The 24100-nt window shown below is 43.0% G+C and overlaps 1 protein-coding gene across 1 annotated transcript; it reads right to left on the bottom strand.

Annotated features, from left to right (window-relative positions):
• Positions 1-1093: 1093 nt before the first annotated feature.
• Positions 1094-16932, bottom strand: LOC119655219 (dynein regulatory complex protein 8). The gene is made up of 5 exons (XM_038060998.1): positions 16708-16932; positions 16386-16623; positions 16183-16309; positions 1547-1630; positions 1094-1483 (listed from the first exon to the last, which is right to left on the bottom strand). The coding sequence occupies exons 1-5, from the start codon at positions 16727-16729 to the stop codon at positions 1346-1348; spliced, it is 609 nt and encodes a 202-aa protein (XP_037916926.1). The 5' UTR covers positions 16730-16932; the 3' UTR covers positions 1094-1345.
• Positions 16933-24100: the final 7168 nt, after the last annotated feature.

Genomic DNA, 24100 nt, shown 5'->3' with positions numbered 1-24100 from the left:
ACGGGTCGAGGGACTCCAGTTATTCCTTTTGTCGCACTTGCAGTTTGTCTGAATGTAGTGACCCATGTAACAATTGATTTGCGGTCTGGGACAGGAGCCAACGGGGCTAAATTAAAGCGATTCCGAAATGCACGCTGTGTTGCAATAACCGAACATCCGCTTGAAAAGTAAACCTCAACGGCAAAGGCACGCTCGTCACTATTCCAACGCATGATGGCGACTGAACCGTATTGGGACAAAACTTTACAGTATCCCCTCTTGAGCGAGACCACTAGCGCTCCGCTATGACATCAGCTAACTGAGTGGCGCGCATTTTAAAAAAGGAAGTTATGCTGCCGCACCCTGTATAAGTGGAACCATCGTGCATCCAAATATACTTATATCACAAATCAACTAAACCTTTCATATCTGCAGCGTCGAGTTTCCTGTTCCCGACTTGTTGTTTTACTCTGAATAATGTTAAATGCATTGTCTCGAATCCTCCTCCTTTTCTGGACGTGGGGCTAGTATGTATGTGATTACAGCGGCGGAGTTAACAACAATACCTGCCAAAATATTTCTATTTCGCCTGTGCCGCTTTCGAACCAGCACGGCACAACACAATAGAAAAACAAGTCGGGAAACCGGAAGCTGGACTCTTCAGGTATGAAAGGTTTGGTGTATTTCTTAGTACGTAGTACGTAATATATGCATATATTATGTGAGAATATCCACTTTCGGGTGATATTGACATTCAAAGTCTTGAATTTGTAAAGAAGCAACAAATTTGACGTATTATAACTTTGTTAGTAATAGTGCGATTTCCACCAAACTTGGTAAGATCATGCTATAAATTATATTAGCCTAGCATACTGCAAAATTTCGTGGTGGTAAGATGAACTTAAGGGGGCTTTTGCAGCCATTTACTAAAAATACATTAATATATTATTATTCACTTCAGGCACCATATAGTGGGAGCCTCTTGATTTTGTTCAGCATTTTCGGTTTGGCAGTTTCTGAGAATATATGAAAATCGCTTTAAATTTCACAGTTTATTGCCACTAAAAACTGCACCTGGAAATTTAGAGCAAGAAGTGAAAACTCGAAGTTTTGTCTTTATTCAACGTTCTACTAATTTATTCATACAAAATCGGGATTTACTTCTACTTACTGGAGCTCTGTAGTGACTTCTGTCATCTACTCGTAACTAATCTGCGACACTCAATTTCCGGAAGTCACTGACCCATTATTTTCATTTACCATTACACAGGACATTCGCAAATAGCACACCGTTCAAAGATACACCTTAAACATTGACATTTGCCAAAATAAGTAAAAAATATATATTTTTCTTTAGAATGTGCAGTCATGAAGGGTTCGGGTTGGGTCCCAATAGACTGGAAGCATGCTTAAGCATATCGGAGAATCTTCGGGGAGGCGCCACCACTGGTTTTTCGCCTTCAATTTTGGCAGCTAATTCATATACAGAATCAGCCGGCCGGTGCTTGATTGTAGCGGGGAAAGGATGGAATAAGGTCGGGAGGTACTGCTACGACATATTACTTACCATCAACTGATTTAAATAATATTCATATGGAATGACTCCTGTTTGAGGGTCGACTGCAATAGCCATCATTTCATCAATTTCCTCCTGAAAAAGTCAGAAACCATTATTTTAGGTATGTGAAATTTTCCGAATTAAATTTTCACAGTAATTTAAACTTTAAAGTACCGTTACAATAACACCTATTGAAATTTGAAGTTTCAACAGTTATACATATCTTCGAAGCGATGATGGTCTTTGCAATTGAAAAAATATCCATTTATAAGAAATTTTATATAATTTCCGAAAATGGTATCAAATCTGGAATTAAATGATTGAGCGATATGGAAATTACGATTTTTTGGGGGCCAAGCCAAGATCTAGTGGTCCATGGTACTCGCTTCCCCCGCCTAACGGAATATCCCGGATTTGTTTACCTGTCATTATGGGAAGCCCACTTCTCGTTTTTATTCAAGGGATAGACTTCGGCTTCAGAACCTTGTTCTGGTTTTAGTCATCGATATAGATGACGTCAGTATATCCTGTCGCCCATTCTGCTGGTTCACCCCAGTTTTCTCTTCGTTTTCAGGTTTTAAATGCAACAGTGGGTATGTCATAAAAAAAAAAGTTTATTCAATACAACGATGAATTTGATTTGCGCACTGGAAGCGTTACAATATTTTTATAGAGATAAAGATAAATGTACTTTCTGTACTGTACAATATAAAAGTTACTCTCTCTCTCTCTTTAGAAAAACAGGTTCGTAATTGCATATTATAAAGTGGCTCATAACTTCGATAACTAAATATTTTTGCACAAAGAGATGTGGAGTTTTCTTTAAGAGTAATTACTTCAGCAAAGATAACTTCATATCTTCTACCAAACAGATGTATAGGGTTCTGAGAATCGGAAGGCATTGCGAAAACTGGATTCAGTTCTGCCAGTAACCCTTCCAATGCTCTGTGCACCCCATGTCCGTTGCTATTCCATAGATTTAAGCAAATTAGTCTATGGGCTGCCCTCTTTGCAGCGCTCGGAATAAGCAAATCCAAGGGCTGCAAATGGAGTAATACATTTAGAGCTGCACTGGATCTCGTGCTCATGGTACCAGTAATACCCAGATACATGGTTTTTTGCAGTGTGACTAATTAAAACGAACATTTTTGGTTTCACCTTAACCCACCACACTACTGATGCATAAGCGAAGATTGGCCTAATGATAGTAACATACATTTATACACATTATTACCTGGGGTTAAGTCCCCATTTCAAGGCAAAAATCCGCCTACACAGCCCATAAGCTGTGAGAGCTCGTTTCATCTTTACCCCTACATGATTGAACAAAAGAAGCTTCTTGTCTCGAATGACTCCCAGATATTTCACCCCTCATCTCTGGAAGGCAAAAACTACTCAGTTTACTTCTTTTGGTAAATAATATTATTGGGGTTCTTTTTGGATTTTTTGAAAGTCCATGCTTGAGGCACCAACTTTCAGTCAAATCAACGGCGCGTTGTGTATTTGTACACCCCGTTCCGACATCTCGACTAACAGACTGGCAGATTCTGCAGCTCGCCTAGTAGTAAGTCAATCAACATACTCCACAGAAGTGGCAATAGCACACCACCTTGAGGGCAGCCTTTCTTTACTTTTGTTTTTAGGCAGCGATCAGCACCCTCCCCAGCACACAGCAATCTCGATGTTAGTGTAGCGTAAATTTACTTAATTAAAGTTTTATCAACATCATGCTCTATGGCGGCATTACAGAGCTTTTGGAAGGGCGCACAATCAAACGCCCCTTCCATTAACACTCCCATCACGTATTCGCCTTTCAGAATTGCGCACTGTACTTTTGAAACCAAAGAGTGAAGAGCAGACGTGGAGTCGGTTTTCATTTAGCGGGTCCAATCTTAGCGCTTTCTCACGAATGAGACGCTCAACCAGTCTTTGCAAATATTTCAGCGAAAATGATTTGAATAGATATATTTTCCAAGCTTTGGTATGAAGATTACCTTAACCTTCGTGTTGAAAGGTTTGCAGAAACCGCCAATTCTCTTCCTTCCACTTTGGGACCTGTTTCCCCGGGTGGTATACTCCCATGAGAGTATAGACTCAATTTTGGAGTTCGTGAAAGCACAATCCCGTTTTCTAAGAGACTAGAACTCGACCGATTCATCTCTGCATAGCCTGGAAGTCTCCTTTTCACCTTCCAGTTTCTCACAGCATGTTCTAAAAGCGCAGTGCTTCCGGAATTTCAACAAGTCTTCATTCTCATTGCTTTTACAAGAACGATTTAGCAGTTGTCTGGTTGATTTCCTGAATCTTTGTGGTCCTCGGTTCAACTATGGAACCGTTTTACCGCTTTGGCCTCGGGAAATAGGACAAGCCTCTTCAAAGCACTCTAAAAGTGTGTGATTCAGAGTTTCCAATTGATTTTCTATCGCCAACCGAGTCGTTTCTTGACATAACCCACCACACGGAGCTGCTGCCTTCACCGCCTAAGTCATCTTGATCAACCACCCCGCGTCAATTCTCGAAAAGCTACAACCCAGTATTGGATTGTAACATCATTCACAAGGAGCAGGGAGTTTTGAGCTAGGCTCTGAACAGCGGGAACGGCGCTGTGGCTCAGCAGACACGGCCAGAGATGGCGAGACAACGACGTGAGGACAACGGCACCGGGGTCTGAATCGCAATGAAATCGCAACCTGTGCTCGCAGCAGTAGACGGAACGGGATCCAGACCGGCGGCCGACCTGCTGTGGCGAGCTGCACCATCTCATCGTCAGCGAAACGAAAACAAATGAAATATTCGAATTGTAATTAACATGACACGAATTGTTTATTTTAAGTGAAGTGTGTGAAGTAAACGAAATACGAATGCTCCATTACACTCCCCTCCAGCGATGTCCACGGAACAAAAAGACGCAACAAGGCCCGCAAAACCCGCGGTCGCCCTGGTCGTGCGCGTACCACCTCCATGGCGCAAGAGGTCCAAAACGTGGTTCCACCAGCTTGAGGCGCAATTTGCGCTGGCCGGCCTCACATCTGACGCCACACATTTCAACCACGCGCTGGTTGGGCAAGACGGAGAAACTGTTGGGCTCGTCTTCGACGTGTTGGAGCAGAGCTCCTACGAAAAACCAAAGAAACATTTAATACGGCGTCTGTAAGTTACTGAGCCATTCAAGCTAATTCTCTTGCTGAGAACTCACGCTGGATAATCGGACACCCAGTCAGCCGCTTAGAGAAATGAAGCAGCTGGCTGGAGACAGTGTAGCCGGTTCTGTTTGAATTTTTGCGGTTCCACCGGCGTCCGGGGGGCACCCGTGCCATTTTGAAGTGCGCGGACTTTGGTTCGTTAGACATGCTGGCGGAAAATCCCGACAAATTCCATGAAGTGCACTCGCGGCCCATAGTTGCTGAGGTGGCGAGCAACGCGCCGGATAAACTCGCGCGACAACAACTAAAGCATTCAACTTGCCGGCATGGTGGCTGCTCTCCATCTGGGACGAAGCTCGCGAAATAGGTCAACATCCGCCTTTTGAAATAGGTGCTCGGGTAGTAGGTCGTCAAAACAAACAAATACCGGGCGATGCTAGTACCACCGAACGATCGCGGAAAAAGCCGCAAAATGCACCAGCCCTAAAACTGTCATTAGCCCTAGCGACAGCTACCCGAAACACAACACCATATCGTCTTTCCGTTTAAGAGCCCCTTGATTGATACAGGCGTTGAGATTCTGATTCTCCCTGTATCCAAATACTATCGATTAACGCTGCAGACTTCAAAATTGGCGGCAGCAAATTCATTGTCCATTCGTACTTATGTCTACGAGCAAGTAGACCTGAGTTTTGAACTTCCACGTACGTATTCGTGGCGCTTCATTACAGCGGATGTTAGCACTTCCATTTTGGCTGCCACTATGGTTTATTAATGGATCTGCAACGTAGGTTCCATTTGATCCCACAACTAAACTTACGTCATCAGGGACGATCTCCATCTGCCCATCCGACACTCTATCCATCATTTTCAAAAACGTTGCCGCAACATAAGCTACCGAGCGTGACTTCACTGAGCTAGTAAAGCATGATGTTCAGCACCATATCAATACCGGAAAGAGTTTAAAGAGCTCCTCAAGTAGGATATATGCAGCTGGCAGCTGTTAGTATTCGCTACTCCGCATGGTCCCTAAACCAAACGACGTGGTGGTGGCAACTATAGACGCCTAAACAGTCAGACTGTTCCGGACCGTTCTCATACCGCTCATCCATGAATTTCCGCATTCTCTCGCTAGAAGTCCTATTTTTTCTACGTTGAAATTAGCCAAGACCTACCACCAAATCTCTGTTGCTCCTGAAGATCTTTCGGATTCTTCGTGTTCACCAAGATGACTTTTGGACTGTGCAATGCGGTACAAATATTTCAGAAATTCAACCACTCTGTCCTACGAAACCTAAACTTTTGTTTGGTTTACATGGCTGATGTTCTGGCCGCCTCCTCATCAGAGTCTGAGCATATGGCGCACCTTGAATGCATTTTTCTATGTCTCCTTGAGGCTGGTCTTGTTCTCAATGTTGAAAAGTGCAAATTCCTACAAGCGCAGGTGAGATTTCTCGGCCACAATATTTCCCTTGATGGCACCCAACCGGACTCGGACAAAGTCGGTACAGTATTACAGACTGTTCGCCTTCAATAGTCTAGACTAGAGACTAAATTTTAAGTAACGGTCATCTGAGAGTGGGACTTTATCTAGCACTCGCCAATCTCTAATCAACTTTAACAAATTTGAAGTACATATTATTAGATCAATTACTTCACTTCATCTTTGTCCCACGAACGTAGGGGCGCACCATACGTTCGCGGCCATCAAACCAGCTGAAGTGGTAAAATCAAACAACTTCTCTTTTCTAGGATTGCATTTGCTACTGTCCCAGCAAATATGCTGAGCGTTGGCATCACAGCCTATTAAAAGTTCGGATCGCTTAGTTCTTGCGTCGGTATAGGACATAAGGTAACATACGGTAAACACGCAGAGGTAACCATAACATTTACCATTAACCTGGTATTGTAAGTTGGCCGCGACTAAGTCCTGGGAACAGAAATGATTCAGCATGGTTGCCTCTAATAACTTTTGACATCAGGACGCAGGTTTTCGGTATCGAGAATGTCTCCTAGTCCCCTTTACTGATGCAATATCACAGATATTGGTAAAATGAATCCATGGCTCTTGGATCAAAAATATATAGGGACAGTCCTGCAATTTGGCCAGCCTTGCTGCCAGTAGATAAGAAGAGGCTTTGGTATGCTGTCTAATATGAAAACAGCCGTTAACCGAAAAGTATGCTGCGTCCAGCGTGGATGTCACCGGAGTTACCAGCTTGTCCCCACCTTTCGCCGAAAGTTCCGCTTTCTTGTGTCCGATTTTTCTGGGTATAACTACACTTGGTGATGTAGCAACGCCCATGTCCTCATTCTCACGAAATTAACCCTTCTTTCGCAGTGTCTTCCGTTGTCGTTGGCTGGGAGCCGTCCTAGTTTCACCGTGTTTGAACTGTATGAATCTGTTCCCACATGCTGGTCTGATGTCCATATGTTCTACATGACCTACCCACTGGAGCTTTCGAAATTTGATATGTATGATATGGTTTATCATAGGTAGCCACAGTTTAGTGTTGTATCCCATTCGCCATCCGCCACTCTAACTAGGTTTAAAATTCTCCTGAATATTCGACATTCGAAAAGATTGATTTTTTGTTCTGCGGCCTAGTTTATCGTCCACACCTGGCTGACGTAACACAAGATGGATATATTTTGAACTTTGTTTTCCTGGGTAGTTTTGTATTTTCAGTTTGTCAGACTTTTTCTGACTGATATCTGTTTTGTGTCAAGATTTGGCCCTTTCTTTTATTTTTAGGCCAACCTCTTTTGTTACTTTGTCAAGGTTCATGAAGACCTATTTACATCATCCACATAAGCCATTGTCTTGGATGATTTATACAGTAGCATACAATTTAGATCCATCTTTCGGATTACATTTATACTCCAGAAATGTTTATTTCTTCAATCCGAGAAAGTTTAAAGCCTTACCTTAATTTTGTTAATTTTCTTAGAAACTGAATAAAAAAATATTTCAAAGTCTACAAGACAAAATTCATCACTCACATGGAACGAAGAGTTTGCGTGGCAAACTTACTTTTTCACCGAGTATATGGCACAGTTATTCAAACTAATGAAAATTGATGATTTTGTGTTATGGATTATTCTAATTTCATTTACGTAGTGCTCAATGAGAGTGCTTTTCAAAATGGGCATACTGTGGGACTGCACTCAAGATATAGGAGAAGCTAATAAGAGTAAAAGTAAGCCTGTGTGATATGTGTATATGTATATCAGTTTATGCGTAGATCATATATATGATTGGCCTCTATGGGGGCGTGGCGCGTCAACCTCATCTGCGTGCCATCGTTGTCAGTACCCGGTAATGTGCTTCAACTGCTTCGACGATTTTCGGAGAAGGTTACACCTCTCGATCAAAGTTCTTCACTATCTGGTTTTAGGGCGACCCACTTATCGGGCATCCTGGAATATCGGACACCATCTCATGGCATAACCCGCAATGGAGTTTTTACCTTTCTCAATATGTCACCTATCCACTGCGATCCCTTTCTGGTTAGATTCTTTGATAATACGACGTAGAAGTCAATTTATGGCTTGTAACAACGGCAGTCACTTTTCATTTAATACCCGCACATATTACATAGAGAAAACATTTGCGTGGAACAGCCTCGACATAATGTTGGTGTTGACATAGTTGTTTTTCCAGATTTTAGACAAAACAATGAATGCGGATTTAGCACTGTTAAAGCGTCATCAAGCTATCAAGCTCGGTGGCACCGCTGGTATGAACAACGCTACCAAGATAGACAAATTGATCGGGACTCTTAATGTTTTGTCTGCTATTGCAGATAGAAATAGTGCGATGGGCCGCTTTTGCTTGTCTTTCCAAATTCACAGCCCTTTGACTAAGGTGCATTTCTCTATGCCAAAGTAAACGGATCTCATCAGCGTATTCGCGGTGTATGAGGAGAGATTATATCTTTCATTGAACCCTCCACGTCCTTCATCTATGTGGAGTTGCCAAATCTCCCATCAGGCGCATCCCTTCATGTGGAAAGAGAACGCTCGGCGGATGCGTTATGGGCATATGCATCAGGAGATGTGGATGAAATTATGAAAATTGGCTATTAGAAGGGTAGCCAGAATTCAAACCAAATATGAAGGACGAGAAAAGAAGTGGAAATCTCGGTGACTTTTACATCTGATGGTGCAAGTGGTAATAGTGGAGTGGAAATCAGGTCCACACCGGATCATTTTCTTAGGAGTTCGAAGCTTGGAAAGTCACCACTGAATGAATGTTCCTCTCGAGAGTCGAGATTTATTGCGGGACTCAGAAACGAACTTGGATAGACGCCGGATCAACATGAATGCTGCTGTGGAGGCGCAGGCTAATTAACACGGATTTGTCCGGGCTCCGCACGGGAATGATGCAATTCATCATGAAATGATGTCAGTAGCGGAGTGAGAGTCAAGAGGTTGGCAGAGCAATCGTGAAGTAAAAAGTCAGTGAGAAGTGATGTAGAAAATAAAGGAAAACAGAGTCGAGTTTTTCTCTTTTGTACTTACTAACTCATACGCAGTATATGTATTAATTAGATATTTATATAATCAAAATGTCATTATTTTGTAATTATGTTTTATGAATTATAAATGATTTCAATTACTGGACAAAAGTAGCTAAAATTATTTGTGAACCCTACAATTGGTGATCCCAAGCGAACTCCATGAACATCGAATTCCGTTGCGCCAACTTTTGTCCCAAGTGCCCAAGTGCGCAGGTTATTTGAGTTTAGGGGAGATTAAAATATTTTACTATTTTAAATATTTGGTTATTTAAATTTAGGTTTGTGAACCAACAAAGTTTGGCAGACTATGCCTTTGTTGCCCAGTTGGTTCTCCTGATTTTCCTTCCGCTGTCGGCAGTGGGGCTTGAATAATTCCGCTCCGGGTGTGAGTTCCGCTTTGGTGATTGTGTTTTCCGTTTGTAGTGGGGTTCGGACGACTCTTCATTTTTCTTTTCTAGGTGACTCGTAATTTCAATTGATAGCAGTACGCACGCAAACGTCTCGACACTCCCTGTGGCCGCAGGGGCGGTACGAGTGCGACCCTTTTTCGACGAACGTTCTCATGGCGTTTCGTAGTAGCGGACATCAGTAGTCCCATAATAGGCACAGACTTTCTAGGCCACTATGTATTGCTAGTGGATCTACAGAATAGGTCTCTTATAGATCCCGTAACTTCGCTCAGGTCTTCAGAAAAACTTGGCACCTGCTCTACTGTCAATCTTTCGATAATTTTTGAAGAGGTAGACGACCTTCGCATTCGCATTCCAAAAATACAACAATATAACTACCGAAAGTAGTCTCTTGCAGTCAGCTAAGCATGATGTACGGCACAACATCCCCACTACTGCCTCTCATATTTTCTCGAAGGTTGGTCCATTGCCACTCTAGAAACTCCCTGTTGCTAAAAAAGGATTTGACACACTTTTAAAGCAGGGTATTTTCAGACCATCAAATAGCTGCTGGTCTTCTCCACTACACATGGTTCCAAAGTCTAACAGCGTTTGGAGACCGTGTAGTGATTATAAGTGTCTGAGTGCTCAGACAATTCTTCTGAGTCTGAGTCTGAGCATTTGGAATATCTTGAATGCATTTTTCAACGTCTCCCAGGGGCTGGTCTTATACTTAGCATTGGAAAGTGCAAGTTCCATCAACAGCAGGTGAAGTTTTTAGGCCACATGATTTCTCTTGAGGGAATCCAGCCGGATCCAGAGACGGTTAAGGATCTGCGAAGGTTTTTGGGAATGTTAAAGTTCTATCGTCGTTTCTTGCCCAAACCGCACAACATCAAGCAATCCTCAATGCCTATTTGTCTGGACCCAAGAATAAAGACTCACTCGTGAGTCCGGGCTCTTTTGAGCTAGCCAAACGGCAGCTGGCTGATACTACACTCCAGTCATTTCCTCAAAGAGATGCAGCGCTAGCCGTATTCGTCGATGCCTTAGACATCGCGGTAGGTGCTGCCCTTCACCAAAGGGCGGAGCAAATTCGGCAGCCGTTGAGCTTCTTTTCTAAGAAATTGAATAGAGCTCAACAGAACCGCAGCACCTATGATCGTGAGATATTAGCCGCGTACATGGCAATAAAGTGCTTTCGATACTCTCTAGAAGGCAGGCCGTTCAGAGTTTCACGTACCACAAGTCTTAAGCCTTTAAGCCGAAATCCGACAAATCATCCCCTCGTCAACGCTGACACCTGGTTTTCATAAGCCAGTTTACTTTAGACATCCAACATGTGTCCGGCAAGGATAATGACAGATGCTTTGGCACGCGTTTCAGAGGTTAAAATCCGTGCCACGGCCGAGGCACAGAAGGATGACGCAGTGCTCCAGAGCCTCAGGGAAAACTTCAAATACAAATTTCGAGAGTTTCCCCTTTTCGGCTCAACCTCTGAGACCTCGCAAAAGGGATCTAGACCATAATTCGACGGGGGCTGATACCCCCAGAGACATGAATGTCACCATATGAGGGCCCATATGAAGTGCTAAACTGATGGGAGCACTTGTTTAGGTTTGTCGTCGGCGGCAAGCCCAAGAACGTTTACGTGTCCAGGTTAAAGCCTTTTGTCTCCGGAATTGAGGTTTCCGGAAAAAGCGGTGCACGGCGTGTGAGATTTAATCTGCGCCCCTAAAGTTGGCGGGCCAGGAGTCGAGTTTGTTGTTGAAGCACGGTATCAGCTGAGGGTGGGGTCCGCACGGGAATGATGCAATTCACCACGAAGTTAAACTCACCTGCCTGAGTGGCTCGCCTACCTGTCAGTAGCGGGGTGAGAGTCAAGAGGCTGGCGGAGCAATCGGGAAGTAAAAAGTCAAACCGCCCAGGTATCATGTGGAAAAGTCAGACAAGAAACGCAGCTGACACCTCCTCAAAATAAGGTAGGTGAGAACGCAGGAAAACGGAGCAGGGATGGAATTAGCGAACCCGGTGGTACCTGGAAAGCGGCCCAGAAGAAAAAACCCTCTTTGCTTCGAAAGCTGCGCTGACGAAAGTTGGTAGTTCTTTGACTACGGCCTCAACTTTCACAAAAAGGGAAGAATTTGCAGTTCACAAACTCGAGCAATGGACGAAGGTGTCATTGCTCACCTTCGACCATTGCTCGAGAAAAGGAGAAAAAGAAGATTCTTCCGGAAATAATCATTATTTCCGATCTCCTTCGAAAAGCCAAAGCCGATTCGGAATCGACAACACGTGGGCGATAGTGTGAATCGCATCAGGCGGAAGGAGAACTAAACAAATCCAGCTTGAAAATTGCGGATAGCGTTCGTGGTCAGGTGGAAAATGTGCTAGGTAAGCAAGCAGTAGTGAAAGCTTGAAATCAAGAGATAATAATCGAGTGCAAGGACCTAAATGAAGTTACATCACGGCGGAATATCTCTGTTGCGCTAAGGGAACAATTTAGTCTTAGCGAACTAGAAGAGAGGGCAATGAAGAGGATGAAGGAGGCATATCGAGACGCATAGACTGTTATAATTAGCTTGCCGGTTAAATCACAGTTTAAACTATTTACCGCGAGTAAGATTAGAATATATTGAGCCGTGTGGCGCAAGTATATCTCGGATTCGGTCGCTTTGCAGCAGACTGTATTAGTGAGTTTGATAGGTCGACATAATACAGGAAGTGTGGAGAAGAGGGCCATCTTATGAAAGATTGCACTGAAGATGTACGATGAATGTTGTGCAAAGGGAAAGAGGGAGTAGCCGACCAGCATGTTGCGGGTGGTGGCAGGTTACCTGCATATAAGAGGGAGCTGAATCGTAGGGCTAAAGCAAAACGAAAAGGTTGGTGAAAATCAACCTCAACCATTTCGGGGTAGCTCAAGACCGCCGGTCGCAATCCTTTCGAGAGCCGAATGTGAACGTGGCGGTAATCTGCAAACCTTACCGAAATTACGGTAGTACTACGTGGGTAAACGACTCAAGGGTGTCCATACCTACAGCTCTTATGTTCCTCCTGGTGCATAATTAGCGCAATATTGTGGAGATGCTAGAGAGCTTGGTGTTAGACGCTAGAGACAGGAGGAACTACGAAAGATCTGTGAATGAATTGGGAATAATAAAGCTGCGGGATTGGATGGGATTCCGAAAAAAACCTTGTAGTTGGTTTATAAAATCAGGCCTACATGGTTCATAAGCACATTTCAATCGGTTTGGTTGAAGGAATGTCCTAGAATTCAATGTGCCTGCAGACTTCCGAAAAGTCATTGGGAAGGAGCTGTAGAGGAGATGGTAACAAAAGTGGGTTAATTCAGGAAAAGGCCATTGGGCCCATATACTGATCCCTTGTGTTGAGAGAATGCACGGAGAATTGAATTATCACCTAACACAGTTCACTACGTTCAGCTTGCTCCCTGTCAATCAAATCTTCGATGTGTTCTTTAATGTGTTCCAGAATGATTTTGGCTAACATTTTCGCGACGGTAAGAATCACATAACTATCCCTGCAGTTTTCACGCTCAAGGCGGGCCCTTTGTTCGACTCAGTGCAAAAGAATTAATAGATCTGTGAAGATTTAAGGAGCTGAAAAGAAAAGTTACGCAGATAGTGCGTCAAGCCAGGCAGCTTTACTTTGGTTTAGTGCGTCGTTTGCAGCTCGTCACATCGTGCACAAGAGGTGGAATTTCACCAGGTGTTATATGACTAATAATACTTAGCATAGCGTTAACGTTCCTCATGAGACCATCGAAAATCCTACGATCATCAAGCTCTTTCATGATGGATCATAAGTATTTGCAGCAGCTTGTGACTCTCTTATCAATGCAATGATTCAATTCCGATTGAAATTACATATACTGCGCTGCACTTCTTGAAATTTCTCCAGGAAACAGAGCTCCAATGTATTGCGCTCACTCCTATTCGCAGTCATCAACAGAGCTCTAGGTTCCTTCCGTGACCTTTGTGACATATTTTTCAGCCGCGGTTGATACCTTCATCCGCACTAGAAACGAAGACGCTTTTGATGATAGGCCAGTGCTTATTAACATTCTAGGTCGGGTTATTTAAAGTTAGTGTCGTTTAAGGAGCACAAAGTTTTCCCATGATTAATCAAAACCCAACTAAGGTTATAGCAGGCTATGTTCTTGAACAATGTACAGTCGGTGAAGCGGTGGTTAGAGATTCCGGAACCTACGAACCTTTCGTTGTTGTTGTGCACGCTGTTGTTTTTACGGTCACCAGGACCATGGCTCCCCATCACTTGCCCAAGCAAGGTGTTGCCCAGGACCACCTTAGCATTCAGATCACCCATCACGATCACAATGCCATCTTTAAGAAGTCTCTTCTGAACTGCGTGATATTGCTCCTAGAGAGAGGATGAATTTTCCGTTGGTGCATAGCACTGCACAACTGTGATGCTCCTTAACCTGGACCGAAGCTTCATAGTGAAGATCCTGTCAGAAACCGGCTTTCAGGTCACGGGTCGCGCCTTGCGTAGCTGTCCAAGATTGGATTCGCGTCTGCTACCTTTCGGCTTTCCAGAGTACAGAAGCACAGTATTGCAAGAGAGGCAGGAGTCTCTCCACAGTCCGACCACCTTGCTTCGTTTAGGCCGAGAATTTCCAGTTTATACCGTTGCAATTCTAGCTCAAGCTTGACATTGGCGGGAAATTGGTCTAGGAGCGTGCGCATAATTCATCATGAATCGTTTTCGATAACCAAAGTGAAGCTTCGAAAGAAGATGTTACCATGCAGGGAAAACTTCGAGTATATTCTTAGACCAACTTGCAGTAAATGTAATTGGGTGCAGTAAATTCATGGAAGTAGAAAACTTTGACGTACTTGCTCTGTGAGTAATCGCAGCATTCTCCTCAGTATTATGCACTATATTGTCATTTACATTCGTCTCACTTTATGGTGTGCACTTTTTGGGTCATAACTCCCTTATCATTCAACTAATATTGGAAGTTAGGCCAGATTTAAAAAGTACTATTTAAGTGCCTTTACCTAATATCCCATATGATTATATTCTCAGAAGAAAAAAAATATGTAACCCCCTTTTTACATTTATTGTAAATGGATTCGCAGACCACACATACCCATCAAATTTCCTAACAATAGATTCAGCCGCTTCCAAACCAATTTATGCCAATCCCGTAAATATCGAATGCCTGCAAACAATACTTACAATGTAACTGGCATCCCAGGAACATCACTCCTATGCCAATTGTATAAACACTACAAACGTATACTAAGGAGAAAATATTGGGTTGGGGAAAAAGAAATGTCGTATTTTGTCAATAGATGGCGACACTTAAACATATCTTATGTTGTACTTATCGCATCGGGTCATACGGCGGTTTGAAGACGACAATCTGCGCTACAAGTGTCTCTTTGACAGGATTGTGATCGTACGTTTCAGTCTCAAGTTATAGCGCGTCAAAAAAGGAGTCCACCATGCAAGAAATTCGTCATATTTTACGTTTTCACTACCTGAGAGGTAAAAATTCAACGAAGGCGGCCGAAAAAATTGTTGAAGTTTATGGGTAACGTTTCGCATAGCCCAGCGTGCGCTCGATCGATTTCGATCTGGTGTAGTGGATGTCGAAGATAGACCCCGTCCTGGTAGGCCAATCGTCGTAGAAACCGATAAAATCGTCGAAAGCATACAAGTAGACCGGCATGTGAGCACTCGCTCGATTGGTCAGGAACTGGGTATAGACCATAAAACCGTTTGGAACCATTTGCAGAAGACTGAATTCCAAAAAAAGCTGGATGTTTGGGTGCGACAAGAGTTGACACAAAAAAAATTCTTAGATCGAATCAATGCCTGCGATGCACTGCTGAAACGGAACGAATTCGACCCGTTTTCGAAGCGGATGGTGACTGGTGGTGAAAAGTGGATCACGTACGAAAATCTCAAGCGAAAAAGATCGTGGTCGAAGCGCGGCGAGCCGACCCAAACCATCGCCAAGACCGGATTGAGGGCCAGGAAGGTTTTGCTGTGTGTTTGGTGGGATTGGAAGGGCCAGACTATCAACTCGGTCCTCTACTGTGAACAACTCGAGCGTTTGAAGCAGGCGATTGACCAGAAGCGGCCAAGATTGGTCAATGAGAATGGTGTTGTGTTCCACCAGGACAATGCTCAGCCTTAAAACTTAAAACGACGACTTAAAACGTATAATTCCAAGCATGTTAAATAAAGCGTCAAATTTCGATCACAAATACGACATTCCTTTTTCCCCAACCCAATTGGTAATGGACTCCTGTCCTGGATCATCAGCTAGCAGGTTGGGTATAACCTAAATAAAGTTAATGGAAATAATAACACCGTCAGGATGGAAATATAAACCAAGACTTAGAGTCACATACAGAGTAAGTGGTTGTCTATCCTCTTGAACGCTTCCAGAGGCAAAAAAGGCCAAATCACCAGTTCAGTTCGTTTAGAGGATTAATTCCCCGAAAAGGTGAATGAACTCTAAAAAACTGACTTCGAAATAGGGTTTATGTATGTATGTCTAGTATGTGACTAAAAAATAAAAATGAACATGCCTGAGTGAAAGGCTCCCCTTCTTCCATCATAGCTGTCGAAAGTTCCTCTTTTGTAAGAAATCCCTTTTCCTCCGGATCTAGAACATGGAAAGCCTCTAACAGTTTTTCCGGTGAAGCTGGTTCCATTCTGCAAATCGGATGATAAGTTAACGAAAGTATGTCTATCGTCTTTCCGTATAAGAATCCATCAATTCATTACTTACTTCCTTTCAAGGAGTAATTGGCAAACGTGTGGTAAAAATTTTGATAGGTGAATCGTCCCATTTGAATCTTCGAATTCCGTTGCTGAGATGATTTCGTTTATTTCATCTTCCGTCGGTACACAACCAAGAAACCTTAGTATGGTCCCGATTTCTCGCACATCTACCGTTTTGTTCCCGTGGTGGTCGAATATGAGAAATGCATCGGCGACTCGCCTCTCTAAATCATTGGTAATCGGCACTAAAGAAAATACGTACATACATTAGTTGACGATTTGTAGATACACTGATTTGCACCTTTACACGAATATCTACTAGTTTTTACCTGGGATATCGTATTCGTCCATTGCGTCCTACCAACTGAATTACTCTGAGTGACTTTTCATGTTATTGATTAAACTTACTGTAAGGGCGCCTTCTATGGCTGTATTTGTTTTGACTGTCCTGCCAGTTCACACACACATGCGAATACTGATGAGTATTTGCATCTTACATACCAGAAATTTTTCAATCTTAAGGATCTATTTCCTAAAAAACAAGTTCAAGGAAAATGTTTTGATGGGGACCCTGGCATTATTGCATTACTTGTAAATGAACGTTATCACGACACAATGCTATGTTAAGACCTTTTTCATTTTCATTTTATTTATTTCCAATTAGTGTCTTACATCTGACACATTTAGCTTAAGAGTAGCTTAGAATTAGCTTAGCTAGCTTAGAATTATTACAATGGGTGGCTATACATTGTTTGGCCTACCCGACCTTCTCTATAATTAACTTTATTGTGTAAAAGCAAACTGTAATTTACAACGTTCCTTGACTTTGTATTTAATTAAAACATTACTTAACCTATTTTCAAAACTGCGTCCGCACTAATGACGCGAGAAGGTTTTGTTTTACTTACTTACATCTACCTTTTTACTGCTTTTTTACTACTACTTATTTCTGCTTACATAAATACTTAATTCTACTATATACAATAGCACTTAATATTCATATAGTGCTTAGCCTCTTTGCACTCCTACCAGGCAAGGTGTGTCGAAGAGGGACAGGATTATTGATTTTAGGTCAGGGTTCAGTATCTGGCACGGCCTAAGGAAAGTCGCTAGTGGGATTGTTCTGCCCTGCTCATGCAGTCTTCTAATTTTTGGGTTTGGATGGTTTTCAAGTTTATTGAAAAACCGCTCCGTAATGTTGAGAATATATTCTCTAATGGGGTCTATATTTGCTCGCCGGTATACTATGGCGTTCCTGCCGCACTTCTTAGTCTTCCAATTGTAAGACAATCCAGTGCAATGTCTTAATACACGACGTTCGAAAGACATGCATTTATCCATTGCTTTCGAAGAGCAAGTGATCCACCAAGGGGCTCCGTAGCCTATGATGAGCCTGATGAGAGTCTTATATAGGATCAGCTTAGTTTTGGTGCTCAGACCCACTTTTTGCGAAGTAGAAAGTAGATCTTGCGCAATTCACCATTTGCTTTTCCAATGGCGAGTTTAACATGGTCATTAAATCTTAGGAATTCGTTGAAATTGATTCCTAGATATTTGATCGATTTCGACCCTCTTACTATTGTATTCCCGATTTCCAGTTTCAGGCGTTTAGCCTTCCTGTGGATGGATCTAGATCCCAAGTATCTAGATTTCCTCCTGAAGATGCAGACTTGTGTCTTGGTTGAGTTAATTTTAATACCCCAGCTCTGGTAGTAATAGCAGAGGTCACCCAAGTATTCTTCTATATCGCTAACTACCTTGTCTGGGCAAAAATTAGAGGAGTAGATGAGTGTGTCGTCGGCATACTGCATAAGTTCTGTACCGACCTCAGGGGAGGGGACATCAGCAGTAAAAATGTTGTATAAAGTAAGACCAGAAATGGATCCCTGTGGCACCCCAGAAGTAACCGGCAAGGGATCGGAAATCTCATTTCCGACACTGACGTAAAAATGTCTATCCTCGAAGAAACTGATGGCAAGTCTGATCGTCGGGATTGGGAATTCGTATTTGATCAGTTTATAGATTAGCCCGTTTATCTAGACGGAATCAAAGGCCTTTTCTAAATCCAGAGCGCAAGCTACCGTGGGTTTGTTATTGACGTTAAGTCTGCTGGCCACAGTATCGTGGAGGTAGCTCAGGACGTGCTGTGTTCGAACTGATGGTCTGGAATAATGTTATTAAGGTTGCAGTGTTGGACCAGCCCTACGGTCCATGCTCTCTCAAAAACCTTCCCCAGGTTAGATAAAAGTGAAACGGGTCTGAAGTTACCAGGTTCACAGGAAACACCCCCTTTCCGAATGGCTATAATTTTGGCTATTTTCCAGGTGGATGGCAGTTATTAAAAAGCGCAAGCAGGAACTTAATGGGGGCTACTGGAAGATTTTTTAAGACGAAATTCGTAATTCCATCTGGACCTGCTGACTTTTTATCGTTAAGGTTATGGGTAATAGCAGTGAGTTGTGATAAACTCAGAAATTTGCTCGAATCAGTAGGCTTGTTGGAAGGATTCTGGGCAGAAAAAGACGTGATTCTGTAGCAGTTCCAAGAAGTGAAATCTCTGATTGTTGAATCAACAGTCTTAGTGAGAGCCGTTCTGTTGCTCGGAGGTGTTACGTTGAGCTGCCGCTCGAAGAATTCCCCAAGTGTTTTTGCTTTCTCAGCATTACTGCAGACTCGCACTTTGTTTTGGGTTAGAACAAAGTTGCGGGCTTTGTATTTCCCCGTTAGCCTGTTCATATTTTGGAACATATTAGCTCCAGGCTTAATGTCTGCAAGTTTGCAGCTCAATTCCTTGCTACGGAAGGTCGCCACCATACCACGGATTAGCGTACTGAGACAGTTAATCCGGGAGAGTAATGCTTTATATTCCGCATTTATTTTATTCCCGTGCTCGTAAAATTTGCGCTTGAGATTACGCCTCCAAATCTGGCTAACTTTCAAGTGGAGCATTATCTCATGTGGAAGAGAATTGAATTCAAATTCATCGACTTTTATCAGCTTAGAGTTCCTGCGTGTAGCAGTGTCAATAGCGTCAGACGCCAAGTTAATAACCTCGTCGATTTCTTTGTCCGATAGATTGCGGTTATTTGAGAGCTTTTTCAAGTTGAGTTTTGGTGCTAACTCAGCCCTGAATTTATCCCAGTCAGTGTGTGCGAAAGACCTAATTGTGGTCATTACTCTCTTTTTTAGAGAAAGAGGTGACGACAGTTTGAGATTGACCGCGAAATGGTCGGACATGCCTGGTAAGGTATCACATGATATTACCTGAAAGCTTTGCTTCATTTCCATAGACAGAAGGAAGTAGCTAATATAGATTGACTACTGGGCCTTGACGGAGAATTCGGCAAGACCATCACGAGATTGGTATGCGAGAAAGGATCGTGGATCCATTTGAGCAGGGTTTTCCCATTACAGTTAATGGCCGTGTCGCCCCAGTGCGTGTGCCTGGAGTTGAAATTGCCTCCAAAGACAAGGTAATTAGATTTCAACTGGAGATCGCTCAAGACTTTTAAGTCATGGCCTAGTTCCTCATTTCTAGATTGGCACCTAATATAAACGGAGACAATGAGAATCCGTTTATTGCCAGCCGTTTTAATGAAAGCCGCCGCAGCGGAACAGGTTAGCAGATTGTCTATGGCGACTTCCTCGAATTCATAATCTTTTTTGATTAATAGGTCAGAGCCGGTGTTGTTATCGTCCCGGATGGTATTATATCCGGTGAAGTTCACGTTATGCCTGCTTTTAAGATGGGTCTTTGAAACGCAATAAATGTCTGCTTTCAGAGAGTCGATCAACACCTGGGCAGTGGCACGTTTGGCGTGAGATACAAGGGACGCGGAGTTAAAAGTAACGATACTTAACTCCATAAATTAAGAATAAGTTTAATGGCAGCGAATTGCCGTTGTTCATTTGTGCTGGCTGAGGTGAGGGCTCCAACCAATTCATGGAATGCAGCCGGCTGGTTTGGGAGAGACTTCGTTGGAGGTGGAGGTGCAGGGGCCACCCGCGGCAGTGATTGTTTCCTGGCTTGGGCGTAAGATATGCCTGGTTTAGCCAAACTTTGCGACAGTTGTGCTACTGCCTGTTTGGTCTGCTGTGCTTCTTTAGATTTGCGGGCTTTGGCAGCTTCTTTTCGAGCCAGCATATCTTTATATGCTGCGCAACCGCGGAAGCTGGCGGGATGTCCGACTTTGCCGCAGTTGGAGCATTGCGGCACCTCCGTTGAGGTGCATGGGCAGTCGCCACGCGGGTGTTTTGTGATGCACTTAACGCACCGATGTACAATTGCACAATTTTGAGCAACGTGCCCAAAATTTTGACAATTGAAACATTGAATCTGACCCAACGGTCTTATTTTTTCTAAGGTACCCTTCTGATGTAGAATGTATTTCACCGTGAAGGCATCGTTGAGCTCTTGAGAGGGCTCGAAGTTCACTATAAAAAGTCCCAATTGAGACTTTATTGGGAGAGAAGGATTTCCCTTATGTAGAGCTTTGTCCTGATTTGTCAGGAAGTTGGCTACAGACCGGATTTTAAGCTGCGGATGCTCAGCTTTGAGCTCCGCCAGAATTTCTGCAGCATCGGTTTCTCAATGTAATCCTCGAATAATGAGGGACTGCGTCCTCAGGGATTGAGGGGTGCTCATTGTGGCGTTTAAGCCTTGCTCTTTAATAAGAGCGAAGATTTTGCCGTGATCCTCGATGCATTCGGCGAAAATCACTTTTTCTATCTATTTCGCAGCACACGTCTGCTCGCCTCGAGATCTCGAAGCGAACTGGATATGTTGAGACAAATCTTGAAAAATGCTTGGAGATTTTGAAGAACAGTGGCGATCGCTTTCCATGTGCTACTCCCATATAACAGCGCAGAAAACACTACCACAGAACAATCTCAACATAATTTTGGCGTTAAGATAACTGCATTTTCAGATTTTAGACAAGCCAGTGAAAGTGGATCTAGTGCTATTTCATCGGTACCGCAGATATACACATTGATCGACGTCTTCGGAGCTCTTCTGGTAATGCATGTAAGCAGATTGCGATGACCCCTCGGATTGAGAATCTTGGCTTTGTTGGATGTTTATCTCCAGTGTAACTCTTCAAATCCAGAGCTATTTGGTGAGAGAGCAAACAGATGTCATCAGCGTAATCGAGATGTTTGAAAAATCTTCTGAGATTTATCCTCGGTCCAGCACGTGACATTTTACAGTATCATATGTCCTTCAACAATACTTGTTAGTTTCCCTGGAACGCTCCTCCTGCGTAAAGCACGCCAGATGTACTTACTATTTACACCATCGAAAGCTTTCTCGAAATGGATAAAGAGCAGGTGAAGCGAATATCTAAACTCCGTGCACTGTTGCAAAACGATGGTAAGGTGTTGATGTGGCGAATGCAGGAGGATCCGCCTGCTCTCTGAAGATCAAGCTTTCGATATGTTCTTTGATGCGTTTGACAATTATTTTAACCATTATCTTTGCAACGGCAGCGAGCACACAGGCACAATTGTCACACGCAGGACGGATGTCCTTCTTTGGAATGTTAACAACCATCCCCTTCTTCCACTCTCTGGGAAGCGTCCCGGATTCCCAATATATCCGTCCCAGTGGAAGTAGCAGATCCATAGTAACTGCAGGTATACCGATAAATAATTCTCCGGGAAGACCACCAAGTCTAGTGGCTTTACTTCGTTTTAGTGCATTGATGGGCGAAATGATTCCTCTTCTGCTTGGAGGAAGAGTTGGTATCCGCATGTTACGATGACTGGCCATTTCGTCCAGAGATGGAGGATCTTCACCGAATGTGATATATTAAGAACCGTGGTGAAGTGTACTTTCCACTTGTTTAATTGCTTGTTATCGTGATTGAAAAGTCGACCGTTACGGTCCTTCACAGAACCTTCTATAGATTTGTGACCACATGCAACCTCTTTTGTGATACGGTAAGCACTTCTGAAATCATTGTGGTCTGCGGCAACTTTCGCTTCCCAGATCACCGCAATAGTAAATTCCCCCACACATTACGCTGAACTTCCCCATATTTCGCTCGGAATCAGTGTTCGAGCCTGTCACGCCCGCCATCGCTCGCAGCAGCCAATAGAGCTTGCAACCTCTTTCGATCATCGATTTGCTTCCACGATTCCGCAGTCAGTCAGATCTTATGACGCCCTTTCGGGACGTGGATGATGACCTGCCTAGCATCCGCGAAAAAATATTTTCGGATGGCGGTCTAATGCTCATCGATATTCTCACGCGGGTATCTGTCGTTCGAACAGCAACTCTTCCACTAACGAGTGACAACTGGATCATATAAGCGGCCGATGTTAAATCTGGAGGATCTGGAAAAGGTGGGAACTGTGAATGCTCACGCATACAGTGAGTGATATCCTTCTGCGTAAAATGGAAGGGGGGGGGGGGGGGGGGGGGCGGGGAGGGACCCCATACATACAAAAGGGATTTTGCATTTTTTTTCACCAAATATAGTCATGTGTGGCATCAAATGGAAAGGTTGAGGGGGAGTGCGGGGGTCGAAATTGAGCATTTCTTTAACAGACCCATTCTCAGAAACTACCTAACCAAAAAATCTGAAAAAAAATTCAAGAGGCTGCCACTATATGGTGCCTAGGCTCCGAAATATCCTCCATATCGATACCTGTTCAAATAAAGTTAATAGTAGTAGTAATACTATAATTTTCAGTGTTTGGCTGCAGAACTCCTCTTAAGTTCATCCTAGTGCAGCAATGTAGGCTATAACATAGAGCATGATCTTACCAAGTTTGGTGGAAATCGCACCGCTACTAACAAAGTTGTAATAGGTCAAAGTTGTCGCTTCTTTGCGAATTCATCACTTTAGATGTCAATATTACGCGAAAGTGGATATTCTCGCATAATATACACGAGTACGTATACTTCGTGCTAGGTACTAATGGGTCAAATGTACACTCAAATGTCTTTATAAAAGAGACATACAAAGCCCTTCATACCTCAAGCGTCCACCTTCCGGCTTCTCGACTTGCTTGTAGATTGTAATGTAAATGGATTTAGCATGTCAGATTACTGTTTGTAGTGTGATATTTGTATTCATTGTTGCAGCAAATTTATACAAAAGAGATAGCTTTTAACTACTGAAAGTCTCATTTATAGTACGATTCCCACGAAAATCAGAGATATCATGCGTTATACTATAGTCTATATTACTATTATTGTCACCAAAATTGATAAGAGGGTGTGATCTGCTGTTCCCTTTACATGCAGCAAGTAGCGTCATTTTGTGTTAAGTTTAAGGGGGGTTCCCCATACATGTGAATGGTGGGTGCAAAATTTTTTTTCATAATATGTCGCCCTTATGAATGGGGTCGCAAAGAATTATTTTGTTTTAGTTTTTTAGTCATTTGTATATGAATATCAATTATTCCAACCAGACATGTGTGTGTATAGGTATTTAGTATTTGCGTATCTAATATATGTACTATATGTGTACATATGTATGCTTTTGTGCACGAAGTAAATCGGAAATATGAGCACCAAAAAGTGTAATAGGTCTCGTTCGCAGAACTTTCCCAACCGAAAAATCTGAAAAAAATCACAGTGGTGTAACTAAACGAAATCTTGACCTCAAAATACATCCGGTTCCGATATCTGCACAAATAAAGTTAAGAATATTACATTAACATATTTTAGAAATTTTGCCGGAAACCCCCCTCAAGTTGATGCTAGAACCACAA

The sequence above is a fragment of the Hermetia illucens genome, chromosome 4 (assembly GCF_905115235.1).
Source record: "Hermetia illucens chromosome 4, iHerIll2.2.curated.20191125, whole genome shotgun sequence".
In the NCBI taxonomy this organism is placed as follows: Eukaryota; Metazoa; Arthropoda; class Insecta; order Diptera; family Stratiomyidae; genus Hermetia; species Hermetia illucens.
This window is presented reverse-complemented; position numbering and strand designations above follow the sequence as displayed.

Coding starts and splice junctions, on each gene's coding strand:
- LOC119655219 (XM_038060998.1), bottom strand. CDS start 16,729: ATGGACGAATACGATATCCCAG. Junction 16,624..16,707: donor GGACGAATACGATATCCCAG/GTAAAAACTAGT, acceptor TATTTTCTTTAG/TGCCGATTACCAATGATTTA. Junction 16,310..16,385: donor CAATTACTCCTTGAAAGGAA/GTAAGTAATGAA, acceptor TCCGATTTGCAG/AATGGAACCAGCTTCACCGG.